Consider the following 18,542-nt stretch of genomic DNA (forward strand, 5'->3'; position numbering starts at 1 on the left):
CATCTTGCCAAACAGGCTCCATCATCCCCAGCCCCACAGGGACCCTCTGCTGGTGCCTCCACGGGATGGCGAGTCCATGAGCCTCCTCCTTCTCTCGTTTGCTCGTTAGCGATGTCTGAAGCCTCCTCTTTAATTGCCAGGCTGAGCAGCTGCCGGTGGATAGTGCCTGCCCACGGGGAGGTGGAACTGAAGGTCCAGTTCAGCTCCACGGTGCCGGGGCAGTTTGATCAGACGCTGCATTTTGAGGTCCTGGGGACAAAGCGACAGTACCAGGTGCACTGCAGGGGTACCTGCCTGTATCCCACCGTCAGCCAGGACCCACGGTAAGGCTGGGGTGTGGGAGCCTCCCACACTGCTCCCCCCTGAACTCAGAGCCAGGGCTGCCCCTTGTGCCCCAGTGACCTTCTGGCTTGGGCAGAGCATGCGGCCTGAGCCACCCAGCATCTCTTCCGTGCTTGGAGCTGGGAACCAGAACTGGTACCTCAGCCACCAATAAGGGTTATGGCTTTCTGACCAGCTTTTCTACTTAGAGCATCTCACAGCTCCTCATTCCCCATTTTCTCTGCCCAGGCTGGTGTTTCCTCGCCAGAGGAAGAGCAAGGCGGATGATGACATCATCTTCAAGCAGTATGTCATGAACACGGGCGTATTCCACTTTGGACCGCTGCTGTGTGGGAAGTCAAGAGACTGGTATGTGCTCCCCGCTCCGAGCGAGCATCCTGATGCGCTGCCTGCGTGGAGTGAGACGTTGGGATGGGATCTCCAGGGCCTTGGGATGGGATGTCCAGGGCCTTGGGCTTTCATGGACACGCTCGGAGACGTGCTGTCCCAGGGGCACAATTCAGGTCAGGCCCAGGCAGAGACCTGGGAGCTCCATGGGGCTGAAGGGCCACGGATGTGTGAACTTGGGCAGATAACAGGCACGAGTCTTGGAGGAGCTGGGGAGAGATGGAGCTGATCTTCCTACCTGGGCGGTGCCTTGGTGGCCAGAGCCACGTGCTGCTTCCAGCCTGAAGGTGACTTGGGGCAACGTCTGTTCTCCCTCCAAACCTCAGCTTCACCACCTATGAAATGAACTCTGTGGTGCTTTTTTAAAGTGCTGTGAGCTCTATGGGTAGACTGAATGAGCAATTACTCTGCTGATGGTTTTGTAAACCATTTGTTAATCTGTAATATTATTAAGCCTTTATGATTTGACCTGCCAGTATGGGGAGGGAGGTGCGGGAACCTGAAAAGGAATTAAAATGGGATTTACATTTTCCTGATCCTCACTGCTGGATAACATCTGCCTAAAAGAGTGGTCATTGTGATTGCTGGCGTATTTTTATTTTTAACATCGTCGTTTTTTTGGTGTTTTTTTTTTAATTAGAAATTAAGTTCTTGTCTTCATGGGAGTTCTGGAGTGTTAGGGGTATTTTGACAACCCAAGGAAATTACATCAAAACAGTTTAAAAAACAGAAGAGGATCTTTAGCCAGGCTGATGAATGATCTCAGGTTTCTGTTTGCCTTTTTAACCCTTTAACTTCAGATTCTGTTCCACACCTGAGAGAAGGGACATTTGTTAAATTTAGTATTTCTGTTGGGAATTAATCTTTTCTATTTTCTTCCCTCAGACTTTGAGCTAACCCATGGAAGACAAGGCAGTCTCATGACTTTTTTGAAAGAGATAACTTAAACTATTTTTAAAACCTCTTTTCAAAAACATTTCTTTATTATACTCTGCAGGGAAGGAAACCCAACAGAGAAGGGGGAAGAACCCTGGCATGCTTTTATTTTTCCAGGCACCTTTGAATGTAGATTTCTGTGGTGGTTTAGTCCCTGCCGGGGTCTGAGACCACGCGGCCGCTGCCCCTCCCCCACAAAGGGAGTGAAATACAAAGCCCCAAGACTGAAATAAGGAAAGGTTTAATACAACAGTGCAACAGCAATACAACAAACAACAGCAATAACAATAACAGTAATAGTGATAGCAATGAACAGAGCAAAATAGCTACCAAATACAGCAGTGGGAAGCACGATGTACAAAACCACGAGTGCACCGCGCTCCGCGCCAGGAAAATGTGACCTGCCAGGATGTGAGGTCGGCATGGTATCTGAATAACCCGGCTAGAGCTCCCCCCCCACTGCTGGGGAAACTTAACCCTATCCTGGTTAAACCAGGACAATTTTGTAAAATGTTCTTTAAGTGGCCCGTGTGTCCTCACGCTTCTGGGATGGAGGCACCAAGTATAGGGGTGGACATCAAAGCAATGCAAGGCTGAGCACACACACCATGCAATGTGCCCCTGAAAGCCATCCTTTTTCTTAGCCTGTTGGTTAGACCATGGTCCTCCAGTGCAGCCTCCTGCTGCTGGGACACGATGCTGTCCTCAAGGTGTGATAAAGGCAACGGTCTCCTCTGCAGCCTTTTTCCTTTTTGTGGACAGGTACAAGGCAAAACACTTTCCCAGCAACTGCGAGAAGATAACCATCCTCAACATCACCCCCTTGGAAGCAGAGGTGCACTTCTCCTTTGAGCATGATCTCAAAGCAGACACGTTCCTTCTAGACCCTCCCAACATGAGGCTGAAAGCAAATGAGAAGCAGGTAGGAGACGGGCAGGTAGGGTGGGCACCGCTCAAAGTGCCCAGGAGCTGTTCCTCCTGCTCACTGAATGCTCTTCTGTATTTCTTCTTGCGGGGCCGGGGCTAGGAGCTGAGCGTTTGGGCGTACCCCACTTCAGCTGGCCTCGTGGAAGACAACCTCATCTGCCACATTAAGGGGAACCCAGAGCCGGTGGTCTTCGGCCTGTGCTGCCAGGGGGTGCAGGTGGAGCTGGGGGTCAGCCCCAAGCAGGTGCATTTCAACAAGCTGCTTCTGCACAGGTCAGTCCTCCCGTGGCCGCGCTGCCGGGACGAGAGCTGTCAGCGAGCTCCCTGTCAGCTTCTCCTGCTGGCTGTGTAGCCGCTCCCATTGGAAACTGGGCTCGCGTCCCTCTTTCCCCCAGCAGTTCCTGGACTCTTGCTCACTGTTCTGTGCTGGCTTGGGTGTCCCATGGCAGCCACAAGCTCTGTAGCCCCCAGCAATGCTGCTGATGGGCGTCCTGATGATCTTGTCTGCTGGTTCCGAGAGAGGCCAGTTGCTGCTCCTGATCTCCCTTCTCTTGGTTACGCTTTTAGCAGCCAGCTCTCCTCCAGGACCTCACCTCTGAGACTTGTGACAAAGAGAAAACATTTAACTGTGGTTTCAGACACTGGGTAGGGCTGCTCCAAGTTGCATTCCATTGCAAGGCTAGCAGGACTGTCGAGCAGCTGGTGCTGAGTGTCTTCCTGTCTCTGCAGGAGGGACAGCAAGACCCTGGTCCTGCAAAACCGCACCCCACTGCCTGTGGCCTGGCGGCTCAGTGGGCTGGAAAACCTCGGTGAGGACTTTTCCGTGTCACAAGAGGAGGGCATCGTTGGTCCCCGCACGGAGTTTGGCGTGCATCTGTATTTCAAGGCCACGCAGGCTCTCAGCATTAAGAAGACGATCCGATTGGAGGTGAGGGGGACTGTGCCTGCCCTGGCAGAGCAGGGCAGAGAGATCAGCCCGGTGCTCTTCGGGGTGGAGACTGTGCTTGAAGGGTACCCTGCAAAGAGGGCAAAAGGATGAGCCTTCATGAGATTCCTTTCTATGGGCATTGCTGGGGGGCCAGTGCCTCAGCAGCAAGGGACTCTCACTGCAGGACAATGTTTTGGAAACTAAGTGGCTGCTGGGGTGCTCTTGTAGGTGAGCTTCATGGGGCAAGTATGCTGTGGAGTCAGGAAGGGATGCACCTGACGGGCACAAGGGTGCTCTGAGCCCAACTTCTGCTGCCTCAGAGGGGGTGCGCCAGAACATGCGGTGCATGCCTGAGCATCCACGTCACCCCAGATAACCAGGCACTGCCTCTGCGGGGCTTAGCCTGGGTGATGAGGCTGCGTGCTGAGCCCATACTACCACCACCTTGCTGCTGTGCGTGGTTGAATGCTGTCCTTTGGTTGTCCAGACTTCGGCACACGCCCTGCACCCATCCTGGAGTCCTTCTGGGGCGCTTAACATAGAACAACACGCTCTCGCCCTGGGATTTTGTTCCCCATGGTTTAGTGGCTGCATTTCAGTGAGGCTGCTGGGTGACTGAAGAGGAGAGTTGATTGTCAGTGCCACCTGCTCTGGGACACCTCACACTTCTTGTGGTTGTTTTGCGTCACTGTGCTTCCCAGGGTGCTTTAGCAGCAGCGTTCCCTGCTGTAGGAATGCAGAGTGGGGCTGACAGGGCTTCTTACTGCAGCAGAATCCTGCTGGGTCAGCCCATGAGGTGAACAGGTTAGGAAAGCTTGGGAGTCCACAAGTGCTTGTCAAGCAGGGTCTCCATGGTGGAAGCAGCCGACAGAGACAAGGACTCCTGTGTTGTCCACCAAAAGAATTTAGGAGAATGGTCTAAGGGGTGTTTGTTTCTTGCTGCCTCAGGTTTCAGATGCAGAAAATGTCCTGGGGATTGTTCAGGTTGAAAATATCCAAATCCTTGCGGAGGCCTATGATGTTGCTCTGAGCATCAACATTTCTAAAGGTCAGTGGATGCCCCCAAACCAAAGTAGTCCAGGTGCATTGCATTGCCTTGGCAGGTGGGCAACCAAAGCCACCTGGGTTGGCCTGGCCTGGCCTGGCCTGGGATGGCATGGCATGGCATAGAAGTGTGTCACAGATACGTAAAGCACGTATCCTGCACGCTGTGAGGAATGAAGCACTGTCAGGGCACAGACAGTCTCTCACTTCCCAGCTTTGAGGTGTGCAACTTCCTGCACAGATTGACTTGGCGGCTTCGAAATGTATCTTGTCACTTGGTGTAGTCTGCAGCAGCTCAGAAATATTCACTGTTTCTTACCTGGGGGTTTTCTGCAGGTGCAGATGGCAGTGTGGATTTTGGAATCCTTAAGGTCCTGGATGAGACAAAGCAAGTGCTGACTCTGAAGAACAAAGGGAAGTACGAAATTGCATACAGGTGGGTCTGTGACTGCATGGTGCCACCATCTGCCCAGGCCTGCATTCTTCTCCTGTCCGTGGCTAGAACCTGTTTCCATGCTGGCAACCTCATGGCCTGGGTAAATAGAAAGCCTGGGCTCTCAGATCTCAAATATTTTAATAGAGAATCCAGCCACACACCAGCAGTTCCTCACAGCTCAGCAGGAAGCAGAAAGTGAGACGGGGAAATTTAAGGCACTCACTGCTGAGATTCATTGCCATCCTTCGAGGGTCAGCTCCTTTCTTTATGAGACTCTAAAGGAGGGAGTGAAAAAATTCAGTGTCGAGGTTAGCTTGCAACACTTGTGATTGTGCTCTGTGTCAGGATCTGGGATTCCCCAAGCAGAGCTGGACTTTTTCCCTTTTATTTTTTTTACGGTCCTATGCAAAGTCCTGGCTGTGCTGGTGGCACCTGGACTTTTAACTGCAGAGGTCTCTGTTCCTTCCCTTTCTCCCCAGTTTCAAGCTGGAAACTGCAGATACCAACATACCCGACTTGGCATCCCACTTCACTGTCCAGCCGCAGAAGGGCGTGCTGACTGTCTCCAAGCACCTCGTGCAGGTCCAGCTGCTCTTCCACCCCAAGGTGGAAATGACTATCGAGGACAAACCCATCCTGCACTGCCGGGTGAGCTGCCTGGGCCGGGCGGTGTTAGCACATCATGTCTTGGGAGTGTAAGCAGGACACGTGCCTTCTGGGTTTAGCCGGAGCATCCTCTCTCCTACATATACAACAGTCTTTCAGAAAGCATTTGTGACGTTTCCTAAGCGGAGCTGAAAATCTGGCTCTGGAGGAGGCATTTAAACAGGGAGAGTGAGCTGATGGGGACCGTGGATGGGGTCAGGGGACAGAGATAGAGGCTGTCCTCTGCTGTATTTACCAACCCCTCCTCCGGTTGCAGGTGATTGAGCCCAGCACCTGTGAGGAAGGTGAGACCATCGCCATCATCCCAGTGAAGGTGTCAGCAAAAGCTGTGTTCAGCAAATACAGCATTTACCCTGCCTCGTTCATCAACTTCGGTGCCCTGGTGAACGGCAGCAGGAAAACCTGCACCTTCATGCTGGAGAACAAAGGCGCCCTCGACTTCAAATTCCTCATCTACAGAGCAGACCAGGATGCAGCTGTATCGCCAAGGAAAAGGTGAGAGAAGACCTGTACCACCCTTCCTGCCTGAGGAGGCACCACAGCATGGCTGGGGTGTGACAGACAGCCAGGACACCTGGGTTATTGTCCATCTGCATCGCTGGCTTGTGAATGGGGAGCAGAAAAATGCCTCTGCATCCCCCTGTGCAGGACAAAGCTGGGGATGGAGCTGATCTATCCATAAGCTACAGCAATAGTGGTGCAGGCAGCCCTCCGGAGGCAGGAGGGCTTCGCTCCATGGGGAGGAAGGCCAGCTTTGGCCCCAGAGAAAGGCAAGTGGAGCTCAGCATGATGTTCTCTGCTTTCTCCTCTCAGTGCACATCGAAGGAAATCCGCCTGCTCCCACGAGAGTGAGAATTTAAGCAAAATGACTCCCTTGGTCGAGCAAAGCAAGCACTCGCTGCAGAAGGATGCAAACCCCTTTATGCAGGTGGGTGGCTCCTGCTCCCCAAAGCGTGCTGCTGCTGGTGGGGTGGGAGGACGCTGCTGTGCCCAGGCTGGGGGCTCATCAACCCCCAGGTGGGTGATGGGACATGGTCTGCGTGATGGAGGTCTGTCATCTCCCCGCCACAGGCAGAGGCAGGAGCTGCTCAGTCCCACTGAGTCCCATGCTCTGGCTCAGACCTGGAGTTGTGGGGTCGAGAGAGGGGAGCAGGTCCTGTGTTTGGTAGCTGCCAGCCAGAATAGGTCTGTGAATACCACAGGTGTGGAACATCCCTGTCTGAACTCCCAGTCCATAGATATCAGATGACCTTTCTTCTTCTTCCTCCCAGTCCCCTCTCTTCTCTCCCATCATTCCTCACAGTTATTTCTGCTCTCCTGTTTTACCCCTGGAGGTTGAAGGATCCCAGCTACCACCTTCACCCTTTACACCCAAACTCCTTTCTCTGTGCCACTCAGGACAGGCCTGCAGCTCCTCCTGGCTGGTTCATCTCATCCTGCAGCTGCCTTTGGGCCGTGGAGTCATCTCCCCCTGCCCTGGGACTGGGTGCTTGGGCCTGGCTGAAGGCTAAGGAGTGACATATTCCTTGATGGGGGGGTGCTCAGGGCTAGGCTGTTAGACATCAGCCTCTCCTGGGACTCTTTCTGCAGGCTCGCTTCACACTAGGCATGTTCACGGTGTACCCTGGCTCTGGCTCCATCCCTGCTGGGGGCCAGCAGGTGATCACGGTGGATTGCTACGCAAAGGGACTGGGGACATGCAAGGAGCACCTGTCCATCGATATCAGCGACAGAGACCCCAAGGACAATCCCCTTGGCATCCCCTATATACTGTTTGCCGAGTCCTGCCTCCCAGGTATGCCCTGTCCACAGATTCCCATGGCCAGACCTGCTGCTGATCAGCACCTAAACTTCCTGCTTGGGTAGAGAGGCACCCTGACCCTGAAGTCCCATCTTAAAATCCTCAGAGGTTCCAGTCCTTTTCAAGTCGGCCAGTGGGGAGAGGCTGGGAGGGATGCATGGAAGGAGAAAAGGAAAGCAATACCCTCTAAGACTGGGGGTGACTGAGTTCCATCCTCACAGCAAACCCCCCGACCCAAGGTTGGGGTTTGCAGTGACCTGGGTAGGTTATCAAGGCTTCTGAGAGGCCAGCGGGCTCCAGGTAAATTCCGCAGGAAGGCTTCTCCATCCTCAGCCCTCCCTCTGGTCTGCTTGCAGCATTTGTGGTTGATGACGTAGAGTCCATCTTTGAGGAGCATCGAATCTGCAGCAACATCAACCTCTGCCACATCCTACAGACAGTGCAAGACAAGGGTGTGTTCGTCACAGATGAGAACAAGTTTATCTTCACTAATGTTCTGGTTGGGCACCGGGCCACAGCTCGCTTCAAGATCCGCAATGTGGACAAAGTCCCCTGTGATGTGGTGCTCTCCATCAAACCCATCCGTGGGCAGGTATGATGGAGAGGCCGAGGTGACGGGGGTGGGATAGCCTGCCTCGTCCCACACATTCCTGGCTTCCTCCTGCCCGGACTAGTCCAGCTCAGGGCAGCTCAAACTGCAGGGGAGAGCAGCAGTGCTGGGGTGACAGTTGGGTTGAATTCAGCATGTCTCAAGCAAGGTTTTGGCTCACCCCTCTGGGTGTTTGTTGGGAGACCTGAACCCTCCTGAGTATCTCTTGGAAGCACGCTCACAGGGGGACTTTTACTGGACTGATGTGCCAGGGCTCAGAGCAGACTGTTTCCTCAGGCTCCCTGGTCTTTTCCTTCTCTTTAAAGGCCGATTCTAGGTTATTTGCAGGGTTTTCCATGCAGCCCCCTCCTCCCAGGGGTGCTGGGGTGGCTGCCCAGCGCTCAAAGCGAGCTTTTGCACGCCTGGGCTTTATGGCCGCTCCCTGTGCAAGGTCAGCACCACTCTGGAGTCACCCCCTGGGATGGAAGGAGCCCATCCAGGGAAGCAGGAGGGAAGACACGCTGTGGGGGCTGTTCCCCACGATGCATAGATGAACAAGACTGCATCACGTTGAAGGATGTTTCCTCCTAACACCGCTCTGTGGGTTCCCCCAAGCTTAACAGCCACATCAGTGACATTTTCAAGGTGGATCCCGTCCGGATGGGTGTGCCCAGCTGCTCCCACGCCTTTGCCACGGTGACCTTCACTCCGCAAACGATGCAGAACTACCAGTGCACTTTTGAGGCTTCCCTTGATGTCCAGGCAAGGTAACTCGCCCTGGGAAACCTTGGGGGTGACCTTTCTAATAGCTGCCTCTCCTCGGGGAGCACCTAAGGCCCTCGTTAACCCTGACTCTTTCAGTAGGCCTAGGCAGGGTGCTTAGCATTGGATCCTATAGGCAGCAGTAACTACTAGACAGAGCAGAGCAGAAAAGTCAGAGTCTTAGTTTAGCCTGTGGGAGTAACTATGAGGACAGTGTAATATTCAGTAGCCAACTGGAAGTTACTGAATCAGAAAAAAACAGAGATGTGCAACAGCTGAGCTGGGGCTCTCCAAGGCCAGAGGATTAGATGCAGCAGTTTCTGTGCCAGCAAGTCAGCAGGCATTATTTCCTCCTTGTTTATGTTAAAATGAGATGATCCTATGTGATTACCAGGGCTATATTAAGATATTTGATGTTAAAGGAGCGATTGGACCGTTTATAAAAGAGGAGCGCAGTTCCTCTGTCCTGGGACCTGTGTACCGGGGCTCTGACCTGCTCTTCCCCAACCCTTTAGTGGCTGAACTGGGACAAGTCAGCTTTCTGCCGTAACAAGCAATTCCTTTTTTAGTGTCCTTGGAAATAATCTTTACTGATGGTGTTATTTATTTTTCTCTTCTTGCTTTTATGCTGTTTTCATGCTGTGCTTGTGCTATTTGCACATGTCTCTCATCACCGCTGCCAGCAAATTTGCCACATCTCATCTGTTGCCTCATTATTTATGTGCTGTACTGCGTGATTCGATGAAGTGAAACCATATTTAACTGTTATTCTGGAAGGCTCTGGCTCTTCAGAGCAGGTTCCTCTTGTGAATGGCCCTGATAGGACTGGGAGGAGAGGGGTGAGGGGGAGCTGTGTCATGGGGTACAGGAGCACCAGCCAGGGAAAACGCAGCAGGCAGCACTCACTTCATTGCTTGCCAAGTGGGGAATGGGTTCGTACCAGCCCTAATGATTTCTCCTCTGCCTCTCCTGCAGCCCTGCAGCAGTTAAAGCACAGAGCCTGACCTTCAGTATCAGTGGGGATGGGAATCTGCCTCAGGTGACAGTCCTGCGCCCGGTCCTTCGCAATAAGAGCGGGAACCCTCTGCTGCTCTTCAGGAAGCTGTTGCTGGGTGATTCAGAAAGACTCCCCCTGGTCCTTCGTAACGGTGGCATCGTACCTGTGCAGGTGAGGACCTGCTCAGGGGGTGCTCTGGTCTGGGAAGGTTCCAGAAAACATGGGACAATGACTGACTTCTGCTTTGCAGGAAGGGAGTTCCTCTTGGGAATGTGTTTTTTCTGACTAGTCTGTCCTTTTCAGTTAGACACAACACAAGAAGGTTGGTGGAGTACTTTTCCCCCCGTCTCCCTTCTCATGTTTTGGTTCTCACCTGGGCACATGTGATGTCCTAGTTACATTAGATTGTATTTGATCCCATTTTACTACATTTGAATTAAACTCTGTTGTAGTTCTGCTCCTTACTTTTAGTATTTTCCGTCCTGTTTGGTTATATCTTAATTATATTCCAATGCCTCTGAACACTTTTTTTCCCTGTCTGATTTTACTTAAACTTTGTGCTGAGCTGTGTTTGAAGCGGGGAAGCGTGCTGGGTTCCCTGTGCTGGGTTCCCTGTGCTGGACCAGCAGCGGTGCGGTGTGAATCCATGTGCCATCTTGTACTCACACCAGTGGGGTTGTGTTCTTTGTTCCCTTTTCTTAGTTGATGATAGACCTGTTGGATGAAGTGGGAGTTTTCTTCTTGAAAGCCAGGCCCACCACACACTGCATCTACCAAGCTGCAGGCATGGAGGAGGACGCTCCTGGAGAAGGTAAATTCAATAACCATCAAGTGTGGTCAATCACACAGGGAAGACGTGTGCCCTGCTCTTGGCTTGGCCAAGCAGCAGCCAGATGTTAGACACAGTTTCTTTCCTGAGGCTCTCTGTACCCCTAGTTTTTCATGTGGACACTTTGTACGGTTTCCTCCTAACAAGTTGTAGGAAGTTTTTATGTTCTTCTGGACATGGTGTGTTGAGTCGTGGGGGACTGTCACCACTTCAGTGGACCGCCTGAGGTCTTTGCTGCATTTGGGATGTTACCAGCCTGAACGGAGGCAGCCCTTGAGCCCACAGCCAGCCAACAGAAGCCAAAACCACCCTTTGACTCAGCTTTATGTATAGCAGGAGCTGGCTGGGTGCAGTTTGAGTGAGAGCTGGGTGTTACCCCGAGGTTAAGACACTTTGGCAGTGATATGCACAGTGGTGTCATAGTCTTGTGACCATAGGAGGAGGGTCTGGAACCATCGATGGGAGAACCTGTGCTTAGAGACAGCTGGGTTTCAACCTCTTATTCCTCCCATAGCCCATGGAAATATTTCCTCTGTACAGCTGTATCACCTGTCTCTGATTTCCATTGTTGTGCAGAGAGGAGGCCTCACACCGCTTCCCTGGTCCTGCATCAGGGGGAATCAGCAGAGTTTGATGTGCTTTTCAAACCCACCCTGGCCCAACGTGTGGAAGGGGGGATCCACCTGTCAGTGGTGGACAACCCCTACGAAGAAACCAACATCCAGCTGGTGGGTGAAGGCTATGAGGATGACTTCACGCTAGATAACATCCATGGACTAATAGCAAACAGTGAGGAGGAGAACACTGAGGGCAATCTGGAGGAAGACATAATTGAGGGTAAGAAAGGAGAGCCTGACAAGATGGAGCAAGGAATAGGAAAATCCACATTTCTGCTCACCTCGTGCTGGTGCAGGTGTGGTCCAACCTTAGCAGACAGATCCTGTTGCCTTTTGTAGCCTGGAGAGCAGCCACACTTGAGAACACAAGGGAAGATCCTCTGTCAAGGGAGAAGCTTGCAGGCTAGCAGGGAAGGGTCAGAGATACCAGCGTTCAGCTGAGTATCTCTAAAAGGAGGTCTGCTCGCCCGTGGGATACTGTGGAGATGAAAACCGGGTATGATAATCTGTGTCCTCTATATGAGCAGGCCTGTGCTGTCACCCAGCAGAGCTGGCGGTCTGTGAGCGTGCCAGCCGCGTGCGCAGAGGCAGTGCAGGCTGTACTGCGTGTCTCTGCACAGCCGCAACCATGTGTTTAGGGACGTGTCAGGGTGTTTCCCTGGAAGTGGTAGGATGGGGAGCAGCTGCATGTCCCAGGGGGAGGAAGGCTTGGAGCAAGGAAGAGTTGGACATAACGTGACTGTGGATGCGGGGGGCAGATGGACCTCGCCACATGCTGAGATCCCTTGCTCTCATTCTTAACAGCTGCCAGAGTGGATCACATCCAGTTTGGAGACTGTCACATCGGGACACCCCACACCGTGAGCTTCACGATCACCAATCGCAGCAGGGCGGAGGTGATGCGGTTTGAGTGGCTGGCAGGCGCCCCGTTTCACTTCTCCCCCCAGGTGAGCTTGGATGGCTCTGCCTTTCCCCGCTGCTCAAGCAGTGCCCGGCGGGTTCCCGGGAGCTCGCAGGGAGTCCCCACGGACTGGTGAGAGCCCGGCTCAGAGCCATGTAGGAGCTGCGATCCCTGGCTTTGCTGGGGCAGGGCTGTCAGCCCCACAGAAAAGGCTCCATGTTACGGGAGGTGACATCTTTTGTTTGTACTTTATCAGACCTCAGGTAGGTACACAGTAAGATGCAGATTCCTGGCACAGCTGCTCAGCACATCCATCCCTTCGCTGTCAGTGCTGCCCTTGCCAGGGATTCCAGTTTGGTCTTGGCTCTCTGGTTCTGCCTAGGTGGGACACCTCCATGCTGGCTGTGCTAAGAACATCACAGTGACCCTGAGATCGGACGTCGCAGTCGCCTTCCAGAAGCACCCTGTGAGGTGTAAGGTGGCTCGGATCGCTTTGCAGCTGCTGCCGGAGCAGGTTCCCGACTGGGACGACTGCCTGCGCACCGTCAAGTGGGTGGATGCCACGAGGGGCCCAGCAGCCACGTGGCCTGTCAAGAAGAAGGTGAGAAGCACAATAGCAAAAGCTGACTGAGCGTCCACAAGAAGAACAGCTGACGGCAGCAGGCCGCCATCTCTGCTGGCTGAGCAGCTCCTGCCGCCTCCTGACATTTCCTCCACCCGTGCGGTTAACCAGTGGTGCATTTCAGGGGAGAGGTGGATGCACGGTGGCCTGATACAGCCACACAAGATGGGGAAGTCTTTTTGACAGGAGACGTTTCGCCACTTGCAAACTCTTGGTCTCTGCCAAAAGTGGAAGTGTTGCAGCCTGTGTTGAATGTCACATTTTATGACAATACATTTTATGGTGTTAGAATCTCTTCATCTGATTCAGTGCCTTTTCACCAACAAGGAGTTAAATCCACTGTGCTCTGTCTCTTGTTCTGAAGTGGAGAGCAGCACTAGTGCTCTTCTGTGTGTGCTGGCTAGCCCACCAGCACGCTGTGGGCAAGCTTTGAGCTCTGCCTACACAGGGACCAGAGGTTCTGGTTGTGGTCTCTGTCTGCTGTGGGATGTCTCATTATGGAGCAGCCCAGGTACTGTGTGGCAGTCACGCAGGAGTCCGGAGAATTGTCATCTCCAGAAACTCTTGCTTTTACTATCATTGTTGCCAGACACATTTATCTTGGGTGATGGTTCTTCCCTGGTTTCTGAACCATTTTAAGACCTGTAAACCAAACTTCTTCCCCATCAGAGCATCAGCAGTCGGAGACTTTCCTAGTGAGTTCACTCCCATCCCAAAATGCCCATCCCCAGCCGCCACCGGTGTGGCTGTTGCCCCGCACATGACATCTGGAAAGCACTTTCTCCTCAGACAAGAAGGAAAAGGCGCTTTCTAGGTTTGTTCAGTCTTGGGGTTCTCCATCCACAGAGCTCCAGCAGGGGAACTCAATCCTGATTTGGAAGCCTGCTGGATTTATAGGGGGCCAGGAAAAGGATCAGACACTCTACAGGGTTGAAACCCAGGGGCTGATACCCGGTCACAGTCCCCGTGGGTGTATTCACAGTCGTGGTGGTGACTGCTGTGACCAGTAGGTAGAAACAAAACTACAGTGGAAGGGTCAGATCTGGTCATCTTTCGAGGGAAATTAATGGGAATGGTCCTTTCTAGCCCCTATATGTGGCTGATTTTAGAGGCCAGAAGATTCCCTGCTCAGCCTGGCTTTCTGGGCTCTGGTCAGTGATTCTTCCCTCTCCTGTTTGGAGGTGATTGAGACCGACCCAGAACCAGCTCACACTGTCCTGGAGAAGAGCATCCGCGAGGTGGAGCTTTGCCTCAGTGCTGTCGTTGACTATGCCGAGTTCGAGCTGAAGACCGACACGATTGAGTTCGAGGAGACCTTGCTCTTCCAGACGAGGATGTTCACGTGAGTGCTGGAGGCCAGGCAGGGACCTGCAAGTGGGGGCTGCCTTTGCCCAGGGCTGACCCATATCTGCTTCCCCAGAGCTGCGCTGTGCTCTCCGGTGGCCACTGCTTTTCCTTCTACTCATGGTCCTGTACCTCCTAAAGTTACACTGACGTGTTTATTGCTCGGCCAGTTAATAAACCTCTTGTGATTTCTAACAGGCTGATCAGCCTTGGAGGGGGGTGCTCCTGCCTGCTGAGTCTGAGGTTTCAGCTTCCACACATAATCTGGCACATCCCAGGGCCTGGAGATCTCCCACATGTGGACCTGAGTCCCTTCTAGGGCTTTACATTCAGTCTCACCTACTGTTCATCCCTTTAAACAAACCCTTTATTGTTTCATCCTTTCCAAGTCCTGGCTGGGTGCTGGGGCCCATCTATCTGCACACAAAGCCAAGCAGGAGATGGTGGCTGCCATCGCACCAAGGTGTGCCAGCAGAGGGTCAATTCTGCTGTGCCCTTCTGCTGAGAACAGCCGTGGTTTTGCTTTCATTGCGTGTTGCCTGTCCTTACCTGCTCAAGGATGGGTTTGCAGTCAAAATAACGTGAAACAGAGACGTAAGACCAGAATAAGTCTCCTGGGCACCATGTCTGCCCTTTCCTCTGTAACTTCCAAACTTGGAAATACTTCTGGGGCAGCCCAGGGCAGCAATCTAGATGTGGCAGAGTTGTCTGGGAAAGAAGACGCTACTCAGCATAAAGAAAGGGGTGTCAGGAGCCCACCACGCAGTGTTACTTCTCTACTCTTTGTATTTAATAGGCTTTTTCTTTTTTTTTTTTTTAACTCCTTCTTGCTTTTCAGTTTCCAGCTGTCCAATACAGGGAATGTGGCCCTGGAATACACCTGGATGGCAGCTGTGGAGGATGAAAGGGCAGTGAGCTGTGCTGGGGAGCTGCTCCCACCCAGTCTAGATGGTAAGGGACTGGCTCTGTGTGACAGCTCAGGGTGCCCAGGGCATTTTGGTTGGCAGCTGAGGGCTTGGGGAGATGACCATGCCACTTCCCCCCAAAACATGAATTGCTTTTTCGTCCCTGTCCACTTTCATCAGCATCTTCCCAGCTGCAGCTGGAGACTTTTTCCCTGCCCCCTCTCTACCTTTCCGAGCCTCCTATGAGTGCTCTGACACTTGTGCTCTGCACGGGAGCTGAGCCTGGCTCGGGGGAGAGCCACGTGGTGGGTCAGGACTGGGAAGGGGGACATTGGGGCACCTCTTTGGGAAGTCTCTGAGACTGGGGAAAATTGCTGGTGTAACGACGAGTTAGCTGACCTGCAGTCACTGTCCGTGTGCAATTCCCTGATCCAGGGAAAGTGCGACGTCACTGTCGAAAACTAACCCTCCTAACTCGGACAGGGGAGTGTTTGCTGCAGGCAGAGCCCCTGCGCACAGCAGCCATCGGAGCTCAACGGCAGGGCCGTGACTCACCAACCCGCAGTGACGCGGTTGTGTCTGAGCGCACAGTCTGCTGGGGAGCAGCGTGGTTCTGCGGGGAAACAGGGCTGTGTGTCCAAGAGGTCTCATCAGAAACAGGAGTGAGGAGAGCTGGCAACCCGTGCGTTTCCTAGCACAGGCAGCTTGCCTGATGGTCAAGATGGGAGAACTCAGCCAAAGTCCTTGATGCCCTGAATGTGCTCATCTCCCTCCCCTGCGGGTCCTGGTGTTGGCTCTTCCCCAGCACAGGGCACACTTGTGCTGAAGCTGGTCTGCTGGGCTGTGCCATCAGCTCTCTGGTCATTGGTTATGAAAGCCCGACAAAGAGGAAGCGGGGAAAGGGTGTGAAGGTCAGAGCAACGCTGTTCCCCAAAGCCTTCTCTCCACCACGTGTAACAAGCAAAACTCAATTCTGCAGGCGACAGGGGAGCAGGACTTAACACTGTCCTTAATGAACGTGTCCTTAATGCTGAGCGCTGAGGGTGGCTGTACCGGGGCATGAAATGGCGCCCAGAAATCTACCCAGGTGCTGTAACACAGACATCTCTACTGTTAGTTCCTGGACATGGTTTGGGAATGAAAGCTGGCCAGAAACCATTCTGCAGAAGTTTGCATCTAGGTCCCCAGTCCTGGAGATGGAGAGAGTTTAACAGACTGGAGTGAAGCAGTTGGCTTCAGTCCTGGGCCCGTTGAATTTGCTGACATACACATAGCCTCCTGTCCGTCATCTCAGTATCTTTACGGAGTGATGTTCAGTGGTGTGTTTTGATCCAGGCAGCTCTCTGGGTCTCTGCTGGGCCTTGTCACGGTATTTTCTGGCCCCCACCCTGTTCTCCACCTGTCCTCACTTTCCCACCTGTCCCCAGGACTTTCTGGGATTACGATTTAGCGAGCAGTTACACAGAAGCAAAAAGTGAACTGTGCACTCTCCCTGTGCTTCACTGGGAGTCCTGCTGAAAGCCCGTGGCCAGAGGTGCTCCAAGTGCATCCCAGCTCCCTTCTGTCCACCTGCAGCAGGAGGCAGAGTTGCTGGGAACAAAGGATTTTCTCCTTGAAAAAAGATGTCATGCTATAACCTCTTCCTTTACCGCAGGGAGTTTCCTCGCCTCCACTTCTGGTGCCTCTGTGAAGCTCCAGTCTAGCTGCTGTTCGAGCCAGCTGGGCCGCGCTCTGGAGCAGGTCTCTTCCTCCCTGAGCTCGTCTCTGAACACCATCAGTGACACCCCACCATTCTCTGTTGAGCCCCGCAGCGGCACCATCCCTGCAGGACAGGAGCAGCTCTTCCAGATGAAGTTCTCTCCGGTGTACGTGGGGGACTTTGAGAGCCGTATGCTCTGCAGGTAGGAAACATCCAGGCACTTTTCAACTCGTGCTACCGCTGGGTAGTTGCGGTATTGCCTGTGATTGGGGTGGGTGGGAGTGCAGACCTGGGGACAGCCAGCCCCAGCGAGGCAGCAGAAACAACCAACATACAGGAACAAAGACAAATGATCATCCAGCCTTGGTAGAAGCAGGTATGGAGACACTGGGACAAGACACTGTATAAAATATTAAGCTCCTGGAGGGTTGCAAAATCTGGAATGAGAGATCCAGAAAGGCTGTCAAGGGGCCAGCTAGGCCCTAGCTATGCTTTCGTATCAGACAAGCATGGCCACCTTATCTACCTAGAAACTGTGTGCTGCAGTTGGTCTCTGTGTTTCTGCCATTTCACCTCCACTGCCTCTGGTGGGGAGTGCAGTTCTGTTTGATTTGCTGATCGCTGCTTGCATGGAGAGAGTTGGAACACTGTGTGCTGCACAAGGAGATAAACAAGCAGCTGGCTGGCTGGAAATGTTAGTCTGGCTAATACTGGTCCCTTTCTTTCTAGTATTCCTAACCTGAGGCCAAATCAGAAGGGCCCAGAGGTGGCTGTGAAGGGGAGAAGCCTGATGCCACTTTGCCACTTTGAGCTGGAAGACTCTGACTACATCACTGCAAAAAGGCGTGTCCCAGAGTTGCAAGGACCAAAGGGGGCAACATTAGATCTTGACACAAGAGTGATTGAGTTTGAGGCAGTTGGAGTGCGTGGCAGGCACAGCAGGTAAGTGTGTGGGCATGGCTTCTCCTGCTGACCGTCTCCTGGTCACCCTTCTTAACCAGAGACCTCCCCAGCTGCTCTTCCAAGCCTCGGGGCACATCTGTACCTTGTCTGTGATCTGATGACCCTTGGCCACCTGTTTCGGGCCTGGAACAAGGTGGTCACTGAAGCCAACTGGCCCATTTTTTGTTCTCTTTGTCCCTTTCTTCAATAAAGTATGGGTCAGTCTGGGAGGACCACGTAACCCCAGCTTGTGCAATAGGGCCAGTACAACTTTGTCCCTTTGAAGAGCATCCTTGGGACATTCTTGCTCCTTTGAGATACCAGTCAGACATGGTCAATGAAGGCTGCAACCACAACCAAGAGTACCATCTTCCAAAGGAGTCTTACTGGACTTGATTTTTACCATTTTTGCTTGATCTTATCATTTTAGCACGCAAGAGTCTGGCCATATCCTTGTGAATTTCTTTGTCGATAGCCATTAATCTGTAACCACCTGGGAAACAGACAGGGCCCTTATAAAGCAGATGAAATGTTTGTGCTCCCAATCTTGTTCCCCTGTACCAAATAATTCCTTCCGGATAGTGTCGAGGACGGGCAGTGCCTGATGTCTGCTGCAGGACAGAGTCACTAACGTCCCAGCACCACCTTAGTAGTCCTTTTTGCTTTGTGTTCCCAGGACCTTCATGGTTATGAACCCAACCAGTTTCATGTATTCCTTCCAGTGGACTTGCCAAGACCCTGAAGCCCCACCAGAACAGGTGGCTTTCTTCTGCCGCTCAGAGAGGGGTCGCATCCAGCCAGGGAAGCACGCAGAGGTGGGTGCAGAAAATTAAGGTAGACGCAGTACACGTGTATGCCAGTTTAACAC

General features: G+C 52.9%; 1 protein-coding gene across 28 annotated transcripts in view; it reads left to right on the forward strand.

Moving 5' to 3' along the window:
• The window catches only part of LOC141934040 (hydrocephalus-inducing protein homolog), a 163,703-nt gene that overhangs the window by 133,362 nt on the left and 11,799 nt on the right, over nt 1-18,542 (forward strand). For 23 of the 28 annotated variants that reach the window (XM_074849200.1, XM_074849210.1, XM_074849209.1 and 20 more), the window contains 24 exons: nt 141-323; nt 571-690; nt 2,428-2,587; nt 2,693-2,865; nt 3,160-3,237; nt 3,322-3,520; nt 4,469-4,568; nt 4,901-5,000; nt 5,480-5,648; nt 5,923-6,161; nt 6,480-6,594; nt 7,257-7,461; nt 7,824-8,059; nt 8,672-8,823; nt 9,794-9,986; nt 10,518-10,626; nt 11,221-11,481; nt 12,066-12,208; nt 12,545-12,763; nt 13,966-14,126; nt 14,967-15,079; nt 16,688-16,934; nt 17,462-17,674; nt 18,351-18,489. In XM_074849200.1, coding sequence (XP_074705301.1) covers nt 141-323; nt 571-690; nt 2,428-2,587; nt 2,693-2,865; nt 3,160-3,237; nt 3,322-3,520; nt 4,469-4,568; nt 4,901-5,000; nt 5,480-5,648; nt 5,923-6,161; nt 6,480-6,594; nt 7,257-7,461; nt 7,824-8,059; nt 8,672-8,823; nt 9,794-9,986; nt 10,518-10,626; nt 11,221-11,481; nt 12,066-12,208; nt 12,545-12,763; nt 13,966-14,126; nt 14,967-15,079; nt 16,688-16,934; nt 17,462-17,674; nt 18,351-18,489 — 4,027 coding nt within the window. Of the gene's footprint in view, nt 1-140; nt 324-570; nt 691-2,427; nt 2,588-2,692; nt 2,866-3,159; nt 3,238-3,321; nt 3,521-4,468; nt 4,569-4,900; nt 5,001-5,479; nt 5,649-5,922; nt 6,162-6,479; nt 6,595-7,256; nt 7,462-7,823; nt 8,060-8,671; nt 8,824-9,793; nt 9,987-10,517; nt 10,627-11,220; nt 11,482-12,065; nt 12,209-12,544; nt 12,764-13,965; nt 14,127-14,966; nt 15,080-16,687; nt 16,935-17,461; nt 17,675-18,350; nt 18,490-18,542 lie in introns of those variants that run through there. The other 5 variants (XM_074849208.1, XM_074849217.1, XM_074849225.1 and 2 more) reach the window with 4 other exon arrangements.

The sequence above is a fragment of the Strix aluco genome, chromosome 24, assembly GCF_031877795.1.
Source record: "Strix aluco isolate bStrAlu1 chromosome 24, bStrAlu1.hap1, whole genome shotgun sequence".
NCBI lineage: Eukaryota > Metazoa > Chordata > Aves > Strigiformes > Strigidae > Strix > Strix aluco.